The following is a 20,590-nucleotide window of genomic DNA, read 5'->3' as shown; positions in this document are numbered from 1 at the left end:
TGATTTGTAAATTGGCTGCATCATTTCATTGCAGCCTTATGAAAGCGTGTGTTTTACTAAGAACACAATACACTCATATGTGAGTTGAATTGCTTGTATATACATCATATAGGCCTAATAAATAATAATAAGATTATTTGTAAGACTATTATTTTTGGATACAGGCCATTGTTTTTCCACAGAAAAGTTTAATTAGCCTAGCTATAGGCTACCTCGTTAAAAATTCTCCCTCTTCCTTGTTGAAAATCCAAAATGAAGTCCATGAGTTGTGTTATAGGCCTACACATACAACATACTTTAAATTGACGTTTAATGGAGAGATTGGCATATATGTTTGTAAACTCGTTAAATGATTAGTTAATAACATTCAAATAACGAATATATGCCTAGCCTAACTGAAATATGATCAAATAGCGATTTACATTTGCCTATCGATTTGGTGCATAGGCCTATCGTATATTCACAGTAGGTTATAGGGGGTGACGTGTCGACAGCCTAGTCTATATATACAGGGTCAGGAGCTTTTAAACATGAGGTTATGGTTTTTTTTTCCCGTGTATGAATTCAGTGACTTGACTAAACTTGCTGCTGGCTCCACCCTCCGTTAGTCAGCCAGGCCACTACGTGTTAGGACTGATGTATTTAACTTACAAGCATCTCGGGGAGAGGAGGAAGAAAAAAGCTCTCCCCCCACCCCGGCTCTTATCTGGAGGAATAAAGCAGCTACACAGCCGTCGCAAGTTCGTCAACTTTAAACTTTAACCGGCGTCTTTCCTCGGAGAAAAACTATCCCGTAAAGGCAGCTTTCCCTCTGTATTTTCCGACTTGGATTAAGTTCTGCATGGAAACAAATGATATGTGAGAGGAGCGGAGAGAGAAGGTGGGTGTCGGATAGACTGTGTGTTTCTCTTCTTGTTCTTTAATGCATGAATCTCGGATACAAGCCTGTTTGATTTTGACCAGAGTGGAAGAAAAATATAAATATAGCCTATAGTCCCAATTGTTGCTGCTGTTGCCACTGCGTGATATAAATCTCATTGAGGTTTCAGACTTACAAGATTTAAATCCGGGAATAAAAGAAAAGAAAAGTTCTTGAAGCAACAAAGACAGGAAAACAGAAGAAAAAAAAGAGACAACAAGTGATAGCCTGTTAGTAGGCCTACTGAGAATTATGGCGTTAAAGGCCAGAGTGCTGTATGACTTCCACTCTGAAAACCCAGGGGAGATCTCCATAACAGAGAACGAGCTGGTGACTCTGTTCAACGAGGAGGAGCTGGAGGGCTGGCTGGAGGGGGAGAACAGCAGGGGGGAGGCTGGCCTCTTCCCTGCCTCCTATGTGGAGATCATCAGGGACCACATCGCCTCCAGCACCAACAACAACAACGGCCTCTCCTCGCCCCAAACCAAAGCCCTGACGCCCACCCACACCTCCTACACATCCTCGGACACGCAGTCTCCGAGAGGCATCGGGGCTGGCAGCGGTGGCAGCGGTGGAGGCAGCTTCCGCACCAGCCAGGGCAGCGATGACGATTGGGACGACGACTGGGATGACGCCTCTCCTGCGGCTGACGCAGGGAAGCAGGGTCTGGGCAGCTCGCCCGCCATGTACCCGGTGACCACCTCGTTGCCCGGGCGGCGCGAGAGCAGCCAGCAGCAGCAGCAGCAGGCCAAGGGCTCAGCAACAGTGGGGAGGAACCTCAACAGGTTCTCCACCTTTGTCAAGTCTGGAGGGGAGGCCTTCCTGCTCGGGGAGGCCTCTGCTTTTGTGAAGGACGGGGACCGGATCTGCGTGGCGATGGGGAAGCATGGACCGGAGTGGCAGGAGGACCCGTATCCGTTCCTGTGCACCATCGACGACCCCACCAAGCAGACCAAGTTCAAAGGCATGAAGAGCTACATGTCCTACGGCCTGACCCCGACCCACACCAATGTACAAGTCAACCGCAGGTACAGGGGATGTCTTCCTCGTCCTCTTCCTCCTCTTTTTCTTTCCTCTCTGGGGTTTCCAAACGTAGGCCTATATCTTCACCGGATCCCCCGGCCCCCATACACTTAAAAATACACGTTACTGTGGCTTTTCCTGTGGCCGCAATTGTTCCCACAAAATGTCAAAAACAGAGCTAACTGTGGCCGTTTGCCCTCTGGAGTCCTCAGGAATCTCCCCTTTTTCTTTCTGATATTCCCTCTGCACCTTTTACATTGTTTCCCTGTCAGTAGGTCTGTCATTTCAAACCAACACTTACTCACTTACATTTCAGCTTCCACTTGGTCCTGGGGTGGGAGGGAGGGGGGTTGGGGGGAAGGGGGTCCCTCCTTCTTTTTCACTCCCTCTCACTGCATTTTCCTGCCATTTACTTCACTTCCTAATCTCACTTGTTCCCATTTACAGAACCTTCTCCTTCCCTTCTCGCCCACTCAAAATATCCCCAATAAACCCTCCCTCCTGCCTCCCCTCCTGCAGGTATAAGCACTTTGACTGGCTGTATGCTCGGCTCGTGGAGCGCTTCCCGGTCATCTCAGTGCCCCACCTGCCAGAGAAGCAGGCCACCGGCCGCTTCGAGGAAGACTTCATCTCCAAACGGAGGAAGGGACTGATCTGGTGGATGAACCACATGACCAGCCACCCTGTGCTGGCACGCTGTGACGTTTTCCAGCATTTCCTAACGTGCGGGGCGGATGAGAAGGCCTGGAAACAGGGCAAGAGGAAGGCAGAGAGGGACGAGCTGGTCGGGTCCAATTTCTTCCTCACAATCAGGTAAGAGGCTGGGTTATAAACTGCTCTTTGTTTTTATTACAAGCTTATGAAAAAGCATTGAGCATTTACTGAAAAGCCTTGGTTTGTTGGATGTTAAATAAACTGACGATGACTTGTTACAGTCCAAGAACAAGGGCTTCATTTTAGAGTCACCCTTTTCCAACAGCATTCTACAATCATTCGAGGAGAAATCCATTGTCAGAAGAGGCGTAGAGACCAACATCTACTCCAATAAGAGCAGGAAATAGACCAGAATGCAATGCTGCTATAACACAGATGAGGTTTTTTAATAAGGCTCATGGTCTTCTTTACTTGATCACTCTTGCTGCTTTATTGTCATCACTATTGCACGCTCGCTCTACGTCTATAACCAGCCAGTGAACGTATCAAGTTACAGCCCAGTCTTTTGGAGATAAAAAGGCATCCTGGGAAATGTAGGTAATTAGTAGCTGAAGTACAGGATGTTGGAGTTTCAGGGAAAGAAGGTACACCAATACCATGAATAACAGCACTTCACACAATGTTACAAAGAATGCCAATTCATTGTGTAGAGGGGGGAGACAAAATGATAGGAACACTTCGGAAAGCTGAATGTAAAATTTTTGTTCATAGTTTGTCAAAGAGGTATGAATCAAGTTTGTGGTGCTGGGTTACATCATAGTATTGTGTCAGATATTCCTGTTATTTTGTCCACCCTGTGGAGGATATTTGCCCAGACACTGTTATCAATTGTCCTTGTTTCACCCTGCTGTAACTGGAAGCTTTCATTTTACATAGGGAGTGCCTGATAGCGAGGAGGAGATAACAGAGGAATAATCAACAAAGATGATGTAATGCTTCAATAAAAAAAAGGACTTTCAGAATAAAGCAACAAGGTCTAAAATGACCGTCTTTTTGGTCCTTTTCTTCAGCACGCCGGCTGTCCCGCTGGACCTCCAGGAAGTCGAGAGCAAGATCGAAGGCTTCAAGACCTTCACCAAGAGGATGGACGAGAACATCGTGGTCGTGAACGCCACCATCAACGAGTTCGCCCGCAAGCAGATGGCAGGGTTCAAGAAGGAGTACCAGAAAGTCGGACAGTCCTTCGCACTCCTGGGGCAGGCGTTCGAGCTGGACCAGCAGACCTACTCAGCAGGCTTGAACAAAGCTATCGCCTACACCGGCGAGGCCTACGAGGCGGTGGGAGAGTATTTTGCTGAGCAGCCACGCCACGACCTGGCTCCCATTTCTGACCTGCTGGACCTCTACAGAGGACACCTGGCCAATTTCCCTGACATCATTCATGTGCAGAAAGGTAGGGAAGTGTGCGTTTTCATGTGCTCTGAAATTGGAAACCACAATGTTAGCATAAATGTAGTCTCGCTTTGCCAGACCTTCCTCCACAGCGCTGTTGAGGAGGGTCTAGCTAGTCCAAACAGCATTCCGGGATGGGAGAAAAAACGTGCTCTGGTTTATTAGCATTTCTTTAAACCAATCACAATCGTCTTGGGCGGCGCTAAGCACCGGACAGAGCCGCTGCAAAATAGCCTCGGGAAGGAACTTGTTTTGGTGGAACATGTGTACGTTCAAAAGTTGTTTTAATCATACAACAGAAAACTCAGTTTGGATATAGTCTAGCTAGCTGTCTGGATTTACCCTGCAGAGATCTGAGGAGCAGTTAACCATAGTCCTCAGAAATCCACCGGAGTTTAAAATTCCAGCACAAAAAAAGCGTAAGGTAACGGACATCCGGCCGAAAAGAGTGAAATCCAGCGGAATTTCCGTCGGCAACGGAAGTGGTATAAATAGGCCTTTTTGACGTAAATGTTTGGCAGACGTAAATGCCAAACATGTCATAGTTCGGGGCAGTAGTGACCTAAAGGTTAGAGAAGCGAGCTTTTGAACGGGAGGTCGTCGGTTCAATCCCCAGACCGACAGGATAAAAATATCTGGGTGGGGAAGGTGAAAGAGCAACGCTTGTCCCTCCCTCATTACCACCACTGAGGTGCCCTTGAGCAAGACCCTTAACCCCAACCGCTCCAATGGAGCTGCTCAGTGGCCAGCAGATCAGACTGTGTGGTCGTACTGGGCAGCTTCCAGGTATGAATGTGTAACTGTGTGAATGTGATCAGGGTGTTCCTGCAAAAGAGAGGCTTCCTCTCAGTGAACCTTCCCTGAATAAATAAAGGTAAAAAAAAAAAAAAAATAGTCTGGGGGGGGGTGAAGGAAATTGTGCAGAAGTATGTAAAAGGAGTTACTGACAAAAAACTACTTGCAAGAAAACAGATGCATGACCTAGCATGCTTCCTTTCACAGGGTAGGTCAGAGGTCAAGGGTTAGCTTCAAATAGAGCTGGTAGGGACTGAGTGGTCAGGACTCTTGCTCATGGATGCCTCTGCAGGGTGGAGGGTTTGAATCCAGGGAGGATTCCTTGAGGCCTCTCGCTCTCAGCGTCCAAGACTCACACATTCATTTACTTGGCTTGCAAAAGAGTTAAAGATGTTTCCAAATGCCATCAAGCCTGCAGCCTCCCTATGTATTAATCACGTCAATATAAAGGCAGATAATACACAGAGACCTAGATTTAGTTTCAACATGTGTTTTCATTTACTGAATTGTCAATCTGTGTCAAAAACTGAAACCCATGCCCAGTCCATTGTAACACCCTGGGACCTGGGTACTGTGAGAGGCTGTACTCGCTCACAGGAAAACACAGAAAAAAAAAAACACACACACACACACACACACACACACACACACACACACACACACTCACTCAGACGTGTATAAAGGACTTGCAGAGGAGTTAGCTTCTTAGTTCCCTGCAGGTTGTGAGGAGGGAATTGCTCCTGGCACGCAAAGTCCTGACGTTTGCCTAACCTAACTGTTTCTATAGTCCGCTGAGCTCTGTTCTCTAAACACATTCACCGCTCCGAACTATGGAAACACAGTCTGAATCCCAATAGTCCCTGTGACTGACAGGAGTTCACCTACTTTGTGATTGAAAAGTAACACATTGTTTTTATGTTCACCTAAGAGAGTCTAACTTCTCCTGCACTGGAAGATTCCTGTTCCTATTATGATGTTTTTAAGTAATAAGCTTCAGCTTAAATTGACTGCTTAACTGCAGTAACGTGTGAAATGAATATTAATGTGTCTCTTATTTGTATGAAAACTCATAGGATATGATGTCATCATTCCTGATTTCATAGGACCTCACAAAAACACCGTCATCATTCTTGGGTACCGGCATGGTTTTCACTTCTGCAAACCGTAGCTAACAATGCTTTGTGAGAAAACAAATGAGATTTGTGGTAGGAAGAAGAATAGTAGTCTTTTTTAAATTTCTTTCTTTCAGTTTTTTTTATTTATGTATCTGTTTCCCATTTGAAACAATATGGGATACGGCCTGACTTTCCACCACATGGCATTTCATTCTTTCAAAATGTCCTGCTACTTAATAGACAAACAAACCCAAAAGACCAAAAACATATTGTAACGTGCATGTGTTGCAAGCTAATTGATGAACATGTTTTATGAGTTATACAAAGGGAGTCATTGACTCAAAGTTCATGACAGATGATAAAAGCACAGCCTCTATGAGTAATCCACCACTGCTGTTACAGGAAACCTTTTAGTCTGCTGAGTCCATGATCACATCCCCACAATGCAAAGTCTGCACTTCTGTCATAGTTGTGCAATAACTACCTTAAACAAAAGATGGCTGGTTTGGTCACAGTTTCCATAACACAGCAGTCATTTTGTCGAAGGATCCTCACGGAGAGAACAATGTTTGCACTAGTGCAAATATGAAGCTTTTATTCCAGCTAAATACAACATTGAATTACATTCTTTTGATTCAGCACACAAAGAAAACCTGACTGCAGGTTTCACATTTCACATAAACTTTCATTCCTCCTCGCTGGTCCACATTCCGCAAATATCTATCTATGTCATATAGAGCTAAACATTTCTCCAACAACAACCAATTTACAAAAACATGGCAGCATTGCAGCACAGATTAGCTAGAAAAACAGCTGCTGGGCTCTTAAATGGCCGGTCATATTTGTTGACCTCAATGCCCCTATACAGTATCGTCTGACTACACCGGTTCTGTCTGTGAGGTCCAAAAGGCTACATCTGATTTAAATGAGTGGAGAGATTCCTGGGCCTCTTGTCCTGTGTTGCCTTGGGACTGCAGGAATGCAAAATGGAGCAGTCTTAGGATTAGTTTCCCCTCCTCCTCTTTTCTTCTCCCTCTTTTCCTCCTTCCTCTGTGATACAGTGAGTAGGAGGATAAAGAAGAAGAGGGGAGGGCTGTGTGTGTGTGTGTGTGTGTGTGTGTGTGTGTGTGTGTGTGTGTGTGTGTGTGTGTGTGTGTGTGTGTGTGTGTGTGTGTGTGTGTGTGTGTGTGTGTGTGTGTGTGTGTGTGTGTGTGTGTGTGCGTGTGTGTGTGTGTGAGTGAAAGGGGGTTCAGATAGTTACAGAACTTAACAAGTTTCCCACCAGCCAACAGTACAAGAGTTCAAATTATAGCTCTGTAATCGCCTTGGCAATGAGGAGATCAAAGTCCAAGTTAATTTCAGTTTGTTAGTGTACTTGTTCAGGTATGGTGTGTGTGTGTGTGTGTGTGTGTGTGTGTGTGTGTGTGTGTGTGTGTGTGTGTGTGTGTGTGTGTGTGTGTGTGTGTGTGTGCGTGCGTGTGTTATTGTGTGTGACAGAGAGAGATATAGACAGCGAGGTCAACAAGGTCAGGAAGGAGAGCTAGCTCATCATTTCCTCCACATGTTGCCATGTTACAGCCTTACTCTGAGTTCCTCATTTCTTTATGAATCCAAACTATAGTACTTCCCCCTTAAAAGTTTAGACTAGACATTCTGAGTCATGACTCGGCGTTGGGTAACTTCAAGGATCCTGGAAAAAGTATGCAATAACCTTGTTTCTGTAGTATGAAAAATGTCATGGTCAGCTTAGAGCGTTTTCCTGCCTTTCTCCCTTTAGTCTTTGTAACTGTAGGTTGTGCTAGCTTGTACCAACGTTAATTCCAGGCTAACTGCTGTCACACTAGCTTCTCCAACTTACAGTAATGTAATAGAGTGTTAAAAAGTGAAACATCCCCCCACCCCCCCTCCATGTTACTGAGCTGTAGGTGTGGGATTTTGACATGGAAACTTTGACAAATTGAACATTTGACCTAGGGAAAAAAAAAACATTACATAAAACTCTTTGAAAGGTCTCTTTAATGTGTCTTATTAATAAGATATTGAGATGGGGAACAGAGGACCCTGGGAACATAGATACCCTCTCCATGAGAGTGGTATCAAAATTCTCATTTAACTCTCGGCAAGAAAGCAAAAATCTATGAAGAAAAGACAAAAAAACTATGCGATAAGACTGCTAAAAACATATATAACATATTACATTAAACATAAATATTACATATCTTCTATCTTATGTATTTATTGAACTATGCCTGTCCAGACAAATGGAGTAAACTGAATGACACTGTTGAGCACGATTACATTTCAAAGGCTACGTTTTTGATTGCCGATTTGGTCGTAGTTCTAGTTTTAGTTTGGCTCTATATTTCTTTGTATACTTGCCACACTTCCTCAATCTCCTTCCTCTCTTTCCCCTCCCTCCGCCACCTTTTTCCAGGTGCACTGACCAAGGTGAAAGACTGTCCAAAGCAGGAAGGTGAGCTCCACGACCGCTGCAACATCATTTCCTGTGCCACGCTGGCTGAGATCCAGCACTTCCACCGCACGCGTGTACGGGACTTCCGCTCGCAGATGCAGCACTACCTCCGTGAGCAGATCGGCTTCTTCCAGAAGATCACCGCCAAGCTGGAGGACGCGCTTCAGAGATATGACGATGAGGAGTAGGAAGAGAGGGAGACAACAGAGAAGTTGGACTACAAAGGCCTAGAGGAAACGGGGGGGAGGTGGGGTTAAAGTGGGGAGCAAATAGGGATGATTGATGGGTTCGTCCTCCAGTAAAAGAAAAATGTTTTCATCCTTTGAGAGAGAAAGCTTTTTGATGTTGGGACTCCTGGGCCTGGTACAAGCATTGGAAGAAATATACTACTCGTTATAAAAAAAAATATAGGCCACTGGGCTGTGGAATGACAACTTCTTTGGATTATCTGGACGGTTCTGATTAATGTACCAGTAACAGGGATCTTGCTGACACTCCAGGCACATCTTGCAACTCAGCGGGACTGCAACAGATATTAAAAACAGCTGCTCTCAATGTGATGGGGCTGCCTCTCCATTCCAAGTTTCAGGGTCACGTGATGTCTCCATGCCTCCACTGCCTCCCCACTTCACTGAAGCCCTCTGTCTGGGAACACAGTAACTCAACAGAAACGTAGACACGAAACTCCCCAAATCACTTAAACTGGATGTTTTAATGATTGAAAGACAGGACTTAATGAATTTAATGATTTTTATCTCTGTATGTGTCTGTTTTTACTTGAATGACCTGTTCAGTATTGTTTTGATGGGACGTGATTGTATTGATGGAAGTGATTGTTTGTGAATATAGAAAGAGGCAAAGTGGGCGTAAGTTGGATTTCATTACAGCTTGAAATCTGACCTACTTGTGATGGCTAACATCTCTCACAACTCGGATGCCCTCCCATCTTTTTATTATAATTGGAAGCCCTGTGTTCTGCATTTTAGTTTATGCCTTGCCAGACCTAAAACAATAATTGATCCCAGACGATCTGCTTGTTTTGAGAAGTAGCTCCACAGTTCGGTTTCTTTGGGTTGCTGCGGGCCTTGGGTTATTAAAACTCAATCTGTCTCTCTGCTTTCCATCAATCAGGAAAGGCCAGAGGTAAGGCACAGGGTACTACAGCCCATAGACTGTATAAAAGAAGTGGAAGAAGCTTCCAGGTCTGAAAAGTGAAGCCAATGAGGAAGTGCCTTAAACCTGCATTCTATCTCATTTCCAGCAGGATGTGACCTCACTGGTTGCAAAAAGAAGTAAGTCCGATTGAGTAAGTCTGATTATATAGACGTCTATGAGAAAATGACCCATGCCTTAGGGCGGGGCTACCTTATGATTAACACGTCGCTACCACGGCAACCTGTCAATTAGGATAGAGGCTTAGCAATGCATAGCCATGGCAATGAACATTTAAATAGCTGTGAACTTGTTTTTGGGTGCTGTCTGAGTTTTCGTCTTAGAACTTTGACCCTCTCACCGTGTGTTTCAGTTCATCAAAGTAAAACCTTTTGTTTGCCAAAAAATGTCATGTTCAGTTGCACCTTGCTAACCAAGCTAGCTAGCGCTAGCATTAGCTGTTAACTTGAGGGAAAAATTGCTGATTTTCAGGCAGCTCAGTGTCACTGCAGCGCGGGCAGTACATGCAGCCGATTGAAAATCAGCAAATGTTCCATCTTAAGCATTTAGCTTAGCACAGCGCCTTTGAAACAACACTGGCCTAATGCTCCTCCCAAGCTCCACCCTCCTGCCAAATATGGTCATTTCTGGTTCCAAAAACCAAGATGGCGATGGCAAAAATGTTACTCGAGGCTTCAAAACAGTAGTCCACAAACCAATGCATGACATTACAGTAGCTACGTGCACTTCATTTATACAGTCTATGGTACAGACACTTTAACACAATGGATGCTTCCCGGCATTAAAGCTTTGAATCCAGATCTTCTAGCTAAAAGAAGATCTTTTAGCTGGAGATCTGTTTGCTTTTTCAATGATTCTTACTAAATTCTTATGAGGGCATAGTTGTTTTATTGTAAAAAGACAATCTTCGTGAAGATCTATGTGCTTAGTCTTTTTTTGATACTGCCACTTGAGGGCACCAAAGTTGGACATTTTCCAATTCTACATAGTGGCTTTAATGACGGTTCCTCTTCTCAGTTGGCTATGCTAACCTGCTACTCTAAAGCATTCTTGGTAAAGTAATTTGGTAACTAATAAGTAACCAAAATAAACTCACAGAACTGTTTGTTGTAAGTCCCCAAAACATCACAGTATTTTGACACCGAGAGGGAAGTTTAGGATCTGGTGAATATAACCAATAAAAATTTACCATAAAGTAGATCAGTGAGATAATCAATTGAATGCATTACAATGGTTTACACCAGGGGTCTTCAACGTTTTTTAAGCCAAGGACCCCTTAACTAAAAGAGAGATGGAGCAGGGACTCCCTATTACTTATGTTTTATAAAATGAAGTTGCATAATAAACTGTGCCTACAATAATGTGTAGGGCCGCCTAAAGCCTTTATACCTTTTTGCATAGAATACTAAGCTATTACAATAGGCTACTAATTGTTGGCATGATTTTATAAATCATGTCTAAATGTTAAACATACATGTAGCACAGTGAACTCTTAGGATGAACTGTGTATGTGGATGGCCTTAGTGACTACCTTACCTATGGGCCAGTTAGCAGTGGGGATTTATGTTTGCTAATAATATTTTGGATTCATGTTAAGACTTTTGGTAACACTTTACTTGAAGGTATCTACATAAGAGTGACATGACACTGTCATGAAGACATGACACTGTCATGACACAGTCATGACACATGAACCCTAACCCTAACTTTAACCCTAACCATAACTTGTCATGACAAAAACCGAATGACACTTACTGACAGAAGCGTTGTGTCATAAACGTTTATGACTTGTTTATAAACGTTTATGACTTGTTTATAAACGTTTATGACACGTTCATGACAGTGTCATGTCACTCTTATGTAGATACTTTCAAGTAAAATGTAACCAGACAACTTTCAAAAATTTACAATAATTTGGAGGCCCCCCTGCACTGACTCTGAGGACCCCCCCTAAGGGCCCCGGACCCAATGTTGAAGATCCCCGGTTCACTCTATCTAGTGCTGTAAATATTACACTCGCATAAAGTATTTCTGGTAAATGTAACGTCAGGTGTGACTTATTCCTCTCCTGGGATTTTACTTCACACGGTTTACAATGGGATACACCACCAGCTAGGTTACTAACAGTGTTCCTCAGAAACACGTAATCCACTACAATGAAACTGTTTCTTAACACTTTTAATGTAACACATCCAAACAGCATTTCAGTAGATAAATGAAAGTAGAATATATTTCAATCATATATCTGTGTTGTTGACTGTTTTCCCTAAATATAACTTATAGTTTCACTTGACCCGTTCTGTGTCTTTCATAGTGTTTTGATGAATATGAAATCTTTTGGTTATCTTCAATATATTTAAATATTTAGTTTTTGAGTGGTCACTTACTTCAATGCTATTTCCTAAAGTCAGATTAGAGTACATGTCACAAGACACCGAATCCCTCATATCTTCATATTTCCAATGAGGTTAGTCTATTATAAAAACAAATACGTATTCTGTGTGTTTTCCATGCAAAGCTTTCCCAAAGAGAAGCATGTTATCACTAGTTTTTCCTGTGGAGGCAGCAGCAATCCAGTCGCTGATATATGACACCAGAGTTGACAGACTGCAGGTCAGGTTACTGCTGTCGCAGCCTCTTCATTATTTAGACGTGCTCCTTTCTCCCCTCTTCCCTGTTTTCTTCTTTACTGGTTCCTGCTAATCATTTCAAATTCTCGGATATTCTGAGCCAATACAATTTAATTCATGAAGATATTCTAAAGATTAGGATTTTCAAGATATTTTCTTCCACTTTATACTAAAAAAAACAACAACTCTCTGAGTGCTGCACCTAATCCATTAAGTTTTAAAAGCCACACACAGGATTACCTGTTGGTCAGGCTGGTCATGGGGTGATTCAAAACATTTACATATACACAAATTGTGTTGTGGCACATATATGCGTCAATATATATCTGGAAACATGTTTGAAGTGCTGACAAATAATGTATTTCGAGTACATGTAGGCTAATGCCTCGAAAGCCTTTTATTTTGTCTTTGATTATTGAACGGGCTGAGGCCTACTTTTACAAGTTACATAAAACCTAAAGGGGGGTTATGTAATTGTCACACAATTGTCAAGTTTAAAGTGAGTGTTTATGTGTTCAAGTACTCAGCTCTTAAAATGTAAATCCATGTTGTCAGCAGATGGACGGCCTGTTTCAGGTCATTAACATGATTATGACTTTTAGATGTATCCCATTGACTGATGATTGGACTCATGTGTTTGAGATTAACACACAGAAGTGTTTAAGACATATCTTTTATTAAAAATTAAATCTTTCACAGTGCATGGCAAACAGAGGCTGGCATATTATAAGGGGTCACAGTTGACAAAAATAAGTCAATCAAGAACTGAGAAAGTTACCTATTATAGCCGCTTTCCGTTCAAGTTTTTCAGTTCCTAGAACATAACGTTCCTAGAACCCTTTTTTTCTCGTGTTCCGACTGGACCAATTTGGGGATTATTAAGTTCCTCTGGCCACAGTTCCTGTAACTCTTTCAGCTCCTACTTCAGGGCAGGGTCTTTTCCCTTTTCCACATAGTGGTGGTTAGATGGCTGTGATTATAATAACAAAAGGTCAGTTCCTATGGCCACTCGGCCAGCGTGAATGCAAATCCGGTTTTGGGGGAGAGTATTTAGTAGAATTGTTTAGAAGTGGACTGTTCCTATAACTACGTCCCTGTAACTACTTCGGTCGGAAAGAGGCTATTGTCTCACTATGAATTGTTAACTGCCTTGAGCTGTAGCAAAATCAGAAACGTGTGCAGAGCAGTTAAAGAGGGGTGAATGTTAAAAACAATAGTTTGCATGCATGGCCTTGGAAACTTACAGTGCCATTAGTCACATTTACAAAATGGCAGTGTGATCTAACAGCTCACATACATGGTTTTGGAGTAATACATCAACTCTGTACAGTTACAATATTGTGGTTGAGGGGTGTCAATTACCAGTTACACTACACTACACTAACTCTTTTGAGCTAATTTTAAATTCAGCTACATTTAATCTTTTACAGTAAATGCGCAACACGTCAGTCTATGTTTCACTTTCTTGTTCAGCCACAGTTCCAAAATTATAATACTATGTTCATCACAGCTATAGAAGTTAAAACCAGTGTTTTGAGGAATCCGTCAGGCTGTTTGTTACAACAGTTGTAACATTGCCAAGGAAACCAACGGTGGTCATGCTCATGTCATACCACCTCACACCTCCTAGGTAGCTGGGTAACGTTTTCAGTACATTGTTACTACAACAAATATGTGTTTGGTTCAAGTTAGTTCAGTGAAATGGCTGAAATATAATGGCCATTATGCATTTCCTACGAAAAAGGAACAATTTCTTCAACAAATGTCCATACTTTTGTCCTCTTTTTAGTTTATAGCAGGTCAGATGTGCCTGAGATGACTACAGATGTCCCCTGGAGAGTACGTGCATGCTATTTATACACTTAAACTAAAAATACACCTCTAAGGCACAGTTTTCCTTTGGATTACTTACATCAAACCCAGTACTGGTTGTCTTTAAGAGTCGGAGTAAGGGACCTAGATCTCAGAGAGGTCTTGAAACCTGCAGTGACGTTATCTCTTTCATTATTGTTATCACCTCTAATATTCCCATCACCACCTGCTCCATCAGCTTCAAATGGCCCCCAGAAGGTCATCCCAGGGGCCAGACTCCTTCTGGGACATCTGAGTACCCTGGGTGAGGAAGGGCAGCTTACAGGGCCCAGCGGGGTGACCACCACGGAGGGCATAGCCACGCTGCGTTCCGCCCGGCCCAGGTAAGGGCTGTCCTCAGTGTGTAACGCCACTGCGGCGAGCTGCTGGAGGAGCCGCAGCCGCGCCTGTTTCTCCTTGCGGCGGCGGAACACCAGAATCAGAATAACGAGGATTATGATGAGGAACAAACAGGCCAGCAGCGGCAGGATAATATGGAGAGGGTCGGAGGCAGGGCGAGGGAGCATCTCAACGTGGACCGGGTGTATGTCAGGAGGGATCGCTGGGCCGTGCTTGTCTGAGACAGAGGGAGTGTGGGGTTGTGGGGCATGACTATGACTCCCTGCTCCCTCTGCACCACTCCCTGATCTTCCTCCATGACTCCCACTGATTGTGTGGTTCCCCCAGCGGGTGTGAGGCCTCAGCTTGTGCTGAGTCCTGTTGTGGTTCTTATGTGACAAAATGTGGGGGGGGAAACCCACCCCAACCTCGGTGAGCGTCGTGGGACCCCCTCGCCCACCTCCTCTTCCGGTAGTAGTCTTATTATGTGTCGGAAGACGGGTTGTCGTGTGTTCTGTATTTAAACTGCTCAGACCATGATGCATCTGGTGGTGGGGTAAGATGGTGAAGTGAAGCTCACCCTTTGCCGGTTGGACGTTTCCAGCCTTCAGCAGAAAGATGAAAGAATCATTGAGAGGTGTGGCAGGGGCGTGGCCTCGAACTGTTGTGAGTGCTGATTTGTTGTCATGCAGCTGGCTGTCACCATCGCTGAGAGTCTCCTCGATGGCGACGCGGCCTTGTACCACATCTCTGAACGTAAACGACGTCAGGACCTGTGATGCTCGGTTAGGGTCATAGGTCATCTGCATACATGCACACACAGACACAGCAGAAGAGAGAGTGAACTGAAATTAGATGATTAGATTACGAGTAGTCTCGCTTTGCCAGACCTTCCTCCACAGCGCTGCGGAGGAGGGTCTGGCTAGTCCACACAGCATTACGGGATGGGAGAAAAACATGCTGTGGTTTAATGGCATTTCTTTAAACCAATCACAATCGTCATGGGCGGCGCTAAGCACCGGACAGAGCCACGGTGCCGCTGCAAAATAGCCTCGGGAAGGAGCTTGTTTTGGTAGAACGTTCAAAAGTTGTTTTAGTCGTGCAACAGAAAACTCAGTTTGGACAGATAGTCTAGCTAGCTGTCTGGATTTACCCTGCAGAGATCTGAGGAGCAGTTAACCATAGTCCTCAGAAATCCACCGGCTTCTAAACACAAAGAAAGCGGAATGTGACGGACATCCGGCCGAAAAGAGTGACATCCGGCAGAATTTCCGCCGGCAACGGAGCAATCCCGGAAGTGGAACGTCGTGGATATAGACTTTTTCTTACTATTTGATTATTGATTGCATCCATACTCAGTATGGCATGTTCGAACATGAATGAACAGCTTTACCTTGACTAGTTTTCCATGTTTTGGTGGAGACAGAACCTCAAAGACCGGGTCGGCTCGGCTGATTCTCGCCAGCTCAGAGGCGTCGATCATGGCTTTCCCCAGTTTCACCGCGATACCACTGGGCACTCTCACTGACTCCCTCAGGTAGATCAGAGGGCGCACAGTTACATTCACCGTCTGTCCTGTTACATTTCCATAGGCCACACCAGGGGACGAGGCTGAAACTGAGACTTGGAAGCTGTCCTCGGATTCGCTGAAATCAGTCATGTGATAGACCACGCGGCCAAACTCCAGGTCCTCATGGGAGAAGGTTGTGACTTCCTGGTCGTTGATAGCAATGCGCCCGTGGCGAGGGTGTGTGGTGACCGTGTAGGTGATGATGGCCTGCGTGCGACTGTTGGTTTGAGCTGCAAACCGGTTGGTTGTCAGGATCACAGCGGTCCTGCCTTGAACCAGTGACAGGCCAGTGTTGTTAACCATGGAGACAGAGGGCTTCATCACCTCCAAACTAAACAGTTTGTAGAGTGGACGATGATGACCGTCGGTTACGTTGAAGTAGAAAACACCGGTTGAGGGCTCTCCCTGACAGAGGGAACACAGGAAGTTTAATAGCACACTAAAAGACAATCAATGGCTATCTGAAAGTCAGGATAAGTAAATAAAAAAATACCTAAAGACTATGATTTAAGGTTAGGGTTAACTTAGTCTCGCATTGACAGATCTTCCGCCACATCGCTGCGGAGGAAGGTCTGGTTAGTCCACACAGCATTCCGGGATGGGAGAAAAACATGCTCTGGTTTATTGGCATTTCTTTAAACCAATCCCAATCGCAATGGCGCCTCTGCAAAATAGCCTCGGGAAGGAGCTTGTTTTGGTGGAACATAAGTACGTTCAAAGTTTTTTTAGTCGTGCAAGATTGGAACTCAGATTGGACAGATAGTCTAGCTAGCTGTCTGGATTTACCCTGCAGACATCTGAAGAGCAGTTAACCATAGTCCTTATAAATCGACCGGAATTTAGAAGGCCAACACAAAGAAAGCGGAATGCTGTTACACAATTATATAATCACATGCAAATTACACACATATGGGCTTCAAATGGACAACCCCCAAACAAAATTGACCTGCTGTATAAAGTGCAGCCGGCCGTGGTTGACGTCGTACTGGGTGAAGGAGGTCACCGGCTCTGGTCTTTCCCCTAGCGTCAGGTAGCCGTTGTTGGGCTTACTGATCACAAGGTAGTGCAGCTCCTCTGGAGGGGTGTCATGATCCTCAACCTGGACATGTAGATGGACAGGATTGCATTTTATAAGACAAAAAAGTAACGTTCACCCAAAGTAAAACATTCATGTTCAAGTATTGTTCCTGCAGGTCTAATAGATCTCAAAAGGAGGAATACTGAGGATCTTCTTACACCACCATTAATAAGAAAAGGCTTCTGTTATTTAAGATACACTTAATCGTGTATATATAAAATAGCACTTTGCGTAGAGTAAAATGTAGAATTTAGTTTCCAACGATCGTTAAATAATTGTGAAAATCATGTAATACTGATTATATAAAACATGTTGAACCATAATTGCGCAGGCCCGAACCACAGCGTCACATGCTATCTTATTACTGGCCCACCTGCAGGTAGTCTGGTCCTAGTACGACTCTCTCTCCGACTACCACCTTCATACTCCGCGCTTTGCTCCTGATGAGTGGTGGCTGGTCGTTGACCGGTGTCACCGTGATGCTGAACGTCTCCGTCACCGCCAGCCTGTCCTTGGCACGCCGAGGAGAAACCACATCTAATGGCGAAGGGGAGGATGATAAGGCTGAATAGAGATGGGAAAAGGAGGAGGAATCGGAGGAAAAGGCAGACAAGGAAGAGGAGGAGAGATCCAAAGGAACCACCCAGGCCCGGAAAGTGAAGCTGTCGCTCGTCGTCTCTGAGTCATCGTGGACGTATGTGATGCCGAACTTGTTTAGGGTGACCTGGGAAAAATCAGGTTGGTTCCTGTGAAAAGACGAACATAAAAAAATGATTTGTATGTATTATTTACTTCATATTTGCAAGGTTGTCTAGTAGTGTTTGGTGGAGTTTTTGTTGAGGTCAGCAGTGAATTTTCAACACGTGAAAATACAATATATCCTTTTTTTTAAATCATAATTAGAACATCTGATATATGCAGGTTCCCCTGAAGTGTCTGTGTTATTGTGTTGAAATGATGTGTCTGTGCCTTGGATTTGCTATGACTCATTTTGAGTTTAGTGTTCAGAAGCCAAGCACCTGGTGAGGTTATGTCCTTGTATAGACAGAGTCCCGTGGTGCGGCAGGGAAATCACACGATACAGGATTTGGTGGGCTTTCCGGTGGGGCTCTGGAACCTTCCCAAGGAGATTGGAGGCATCGAGTTTTGACCTGTCGATCGTCACCCTGCCTCCCTCGGCCACCACAGCTCCTGAATGAGACATACAAATACCTCAGTTGGTCCTTTTGAAATTATAGTCTCTCTGGTACAATAAATATCAAAAAAAGAAAGGGAGATTTTTGCACACAGTCACACAGTACCTGCGTTGTTCAGTAGTCTGGTCTTGCGTTGAGCGCTGTCGTGATGTTTGTTCGCCTGGTAGGAGATTAGGATGGTGAAGATGTGCGGAGGAAGGAAAGCAGGAGGGGAGGACACGGTGAAAGAGAAAGAGTCTGCTGCCGACCATCCCACTGACTGTGGCTTGTTCTGATCGTACAAGATAACTCCATCATTCACCTGAGACACGAAGAAATGACAAAAGAGGAAAGGGCATTGTTTAATTTGAGAAATAAACAAAAGGCTTTCTTTTTGAGCAAAACTAAACATACATACTGTACATACAACACACATACAGGCACAGTTCCCTACCATGCTTTGTGTGAATGTGGAAATGTTTTGTGTAGAGTTGTCGGGCATACGTCGGACCAGGCTGCCAAGTTTAGGAAGAGTGGTCACTGCAAACACCACCGAGAGGTTTCTTCTGATGTCGCTGACATCGTTGGTTATGGCCTGAAGCTCCAGCTCAGAGATTGGTGTCACAGAGCCTTTAAAAGACGGGGGGAAAAAACACAGTGAGAGAGACAGGACAAGCTCACAACAACAGAGAGGGGGCAGTGAAGGTTTTTGGTGGAAATGGATTTTCAGTAGACATCACCATGCTTCCAGTTAAAAGAGCCACAAAAGGGCAGATGGGCTAAGAGCAAGTAAAAAATTGAATAGGCAAGTGAGTGACTTTTTTTCTTAAAAGCATTAAAAAAACGTAGTATAGAAGTATATTGTTAAAGATATAAAGAAAAGAAATCAACAACTAAAGTATTAAATGTTCCATACTATCAGAATATCAGCTTCACTTGTGTAACCTTGACCAGAGAGACTACTGATAAGTGAGTATGCTTACAAGTTAGAACCACTTAATTCTTGAATAAAATGGGAAGTGGCCTGGTACTGACTGGGCACAGACGTATTGAGTAATCTATTTGTGTAGGCAGAAACGTAACGCAGCAACATAATACTTAGACCAGTGATGCCACCCAGTGCCATTGTTATAAAACTGCACTACATTTACTGTAGCTTTCTTTTTCAGATTCCATTTGATCTATAATCACAGGAGGAATGAGGCTACAAACTATTAAAACATTTCAAACCAAAAATGTGGAAGAAAATGGAAACAATAAATACATTGATGATAATACATTTCTATCTAATTAATCTTCTAATGACCCTGAAGAGTGGTCCAAATACCTAGGTTTACAAGTGATAGATTCACAGGCTGGTATCACCAGTTTAGATGTAAACATGCACTGTACCTGAGCAGGAAAATGCCAGCCTAAGAACCTCTCCTACCACCAGTCACTATACTTTAGTGCAGAGTGTCACACTAGGTTTTTGATTGTAAAACCTTACCTGGATAGACCTCCATGGGATGGTTTCTCTGCAGGGTGAGGGCCAGAGAGTAGGCAGTTGTGCTGAAGATCTGGCGAGGGGTGAAGTTCACGCCGTCGTTCACCTGGAAGTGAAAGCCACCCGATGAAGCACCTACACAAGAACCGAGTCAGCATCAAGTAAACAGAGGGGTTGTCTTTTTTTCATTTATTCCAGACTAATCAATTGGTCTAAAAGTTTAGAGAAAGATACTACAAATAGCAAAATATACTCACCGCTGTGCACAAACATCAGTTGTCTGGTTTCTATGTGATTCTGGGTGAAGTTCAGGATGTGTCTGGAGGGGGCGCTCTTCAGTGCCACGTGGCCGTTGCTGGGTGGTGTGATGATGAACTCCAGCCCCTCAGACTCAGGAGTGTCCAAGTCCTCTGCTCTGAGATCATCTCTGGTGATTTCTGTCACTGAACCCACCCACACCTGAGGAAACGAGACAGGAAGGTTATTAACTCTAGCTAGCCTATTAAAAGAATAGTTTGCACTTTTAACGTTTTGGGAAATTAACTTTTTCACCTTGGTGCGAGTTACATGAGAAGATCAAACGTACGCTAATGAAACTAGAGCTATTAGGCCATTAGCTTAGCTTAGCTGAGCTTATCGTAGCGTAAAGACTGGAAACGGGGAAACAGCTAGCCTGGCATGGTCGAAAGGTAAAGAAATCTGCCTACTAGCCCCTCTAAATTTTTACAAATTGACACATTTTGTTTGTTTAATCTGTACACAAGCAGAAATGTATAATCAACAAGTTGTAGTTTTACTTTATGCTAAGCTAAGCTAATCGCTTTACACAGTAGCTTCATATTTATCATACAGACATG

The 20,590-nt window shown here is 44.0% G+C and overlaps 2 protein-coding genes across 2 annotated transcripts in view; one reads left to right on the top strand and one right to left on the bottom strand.

The window, feature by feature from the left end:
- Positions 1-693: 693 nt before the first annotated feature.
- LOC144531010 (sorting nexin-18-like) lies at positions 694-11,897 on the top strand. Its single transcript, XM_078270880.1, has 4 exons — positions 694-1,947; positions 2,462-2,755; positions 3,667-4,049; positions 8,393-11,897. Exons 1-4 carry the CDS (start codon positions 1,172-1,174, stop codon positions 8,617-8,619), a joined length of 1,680 nt encoding a protein of 559 aa, XP_078127006.1. The 5' UTR covers positions 694-1,171; the 3' UTR covers positions 8,620-11,897.
- LOC144531009 (chondroitin sulfate proteoglycan 4-like) overlaps positions 11,284-20,590 on the bottom strand; it is a 23,214-nt gene continuing 13,907 nt past the window's right edge. Inside the window, exons 14-22 of the mRNA XM_078270878.1 lie at positions 19,991-20,192; positions 19,737-19,868; positions 18,702-18,877; positions 18,374-18,569; positions 18,092-18,263; positions 17,446-17,818; positions 16,941-17,093; positions 15,818-16,399; positions 11,284-15,227 (exon numbers count right to left, since the gene is read on the bottom strand). Coding sequence (XP_078127004.1) covers positions 14,148-15,227; positions 15,818-16,399; positions 16,941-17,093; positions 17,446-17,818; positions 18,092-18,263; positions 18,374-18,569; positions 18,702-18,877; positions 19,737-19,868; positions 19,991-20,192 — 3,066 coding nt within the window. The 3' untranslated portion in view covers positions 11,284-14,147. The remainder of the gene's footprint in view (positions 15,228-15,817; positions 16,400-16,940; positions 17,094-17,445; positions 17,819-18,091; positions 18,264-18,373; positions 18,570-18,701; positions 18,878-19,736; positions 19,869-19,990; positions 20,193-20,590) is intronic.

Source organism: Sander vitreus, chromosome 16 (assembly GCF_031162955.1).
Source record: "Sander vitreus isolate 19-12246 chromosome 16, sanVit1, whole genome shotgun sequence".
Lineage (NCBI taxonomy): Eukaryota > Metazoa > Chordata > Actinopteri > Perciformes > Percidae > Sander > Sander vitreus.
Note: the sequence above shows the minus strand (reverse complement) of the source record. Positions and strands in the feature narration are given on the sequence as shown.

Excerpts from the sequence above, each read along its gene's own strand:
- LOC144531010 (XM_078270880.1), top strand. The coding sequence starts at position 1,172 with ATGGCGTTAAAGGCCAGAGTGCTGTATGACTTCCACTCTGAAAACCCA. Across the intron at positions 1,948-2,461 it reads AATGTACAAGTCAACCGCAG|GTATAAGCACTTTGACTGGC; the intron begins GTACAGGGGATG and ends CCCCTCCTGCAG. Across the intron at positions 4,050-8,392 it reads CATCATTCATGTGCAGAAAG|GTGCACTGACCAAGGTGAAA; the intron begins GTAGGGAAGTGT and ends ACCTTTTTCCAG.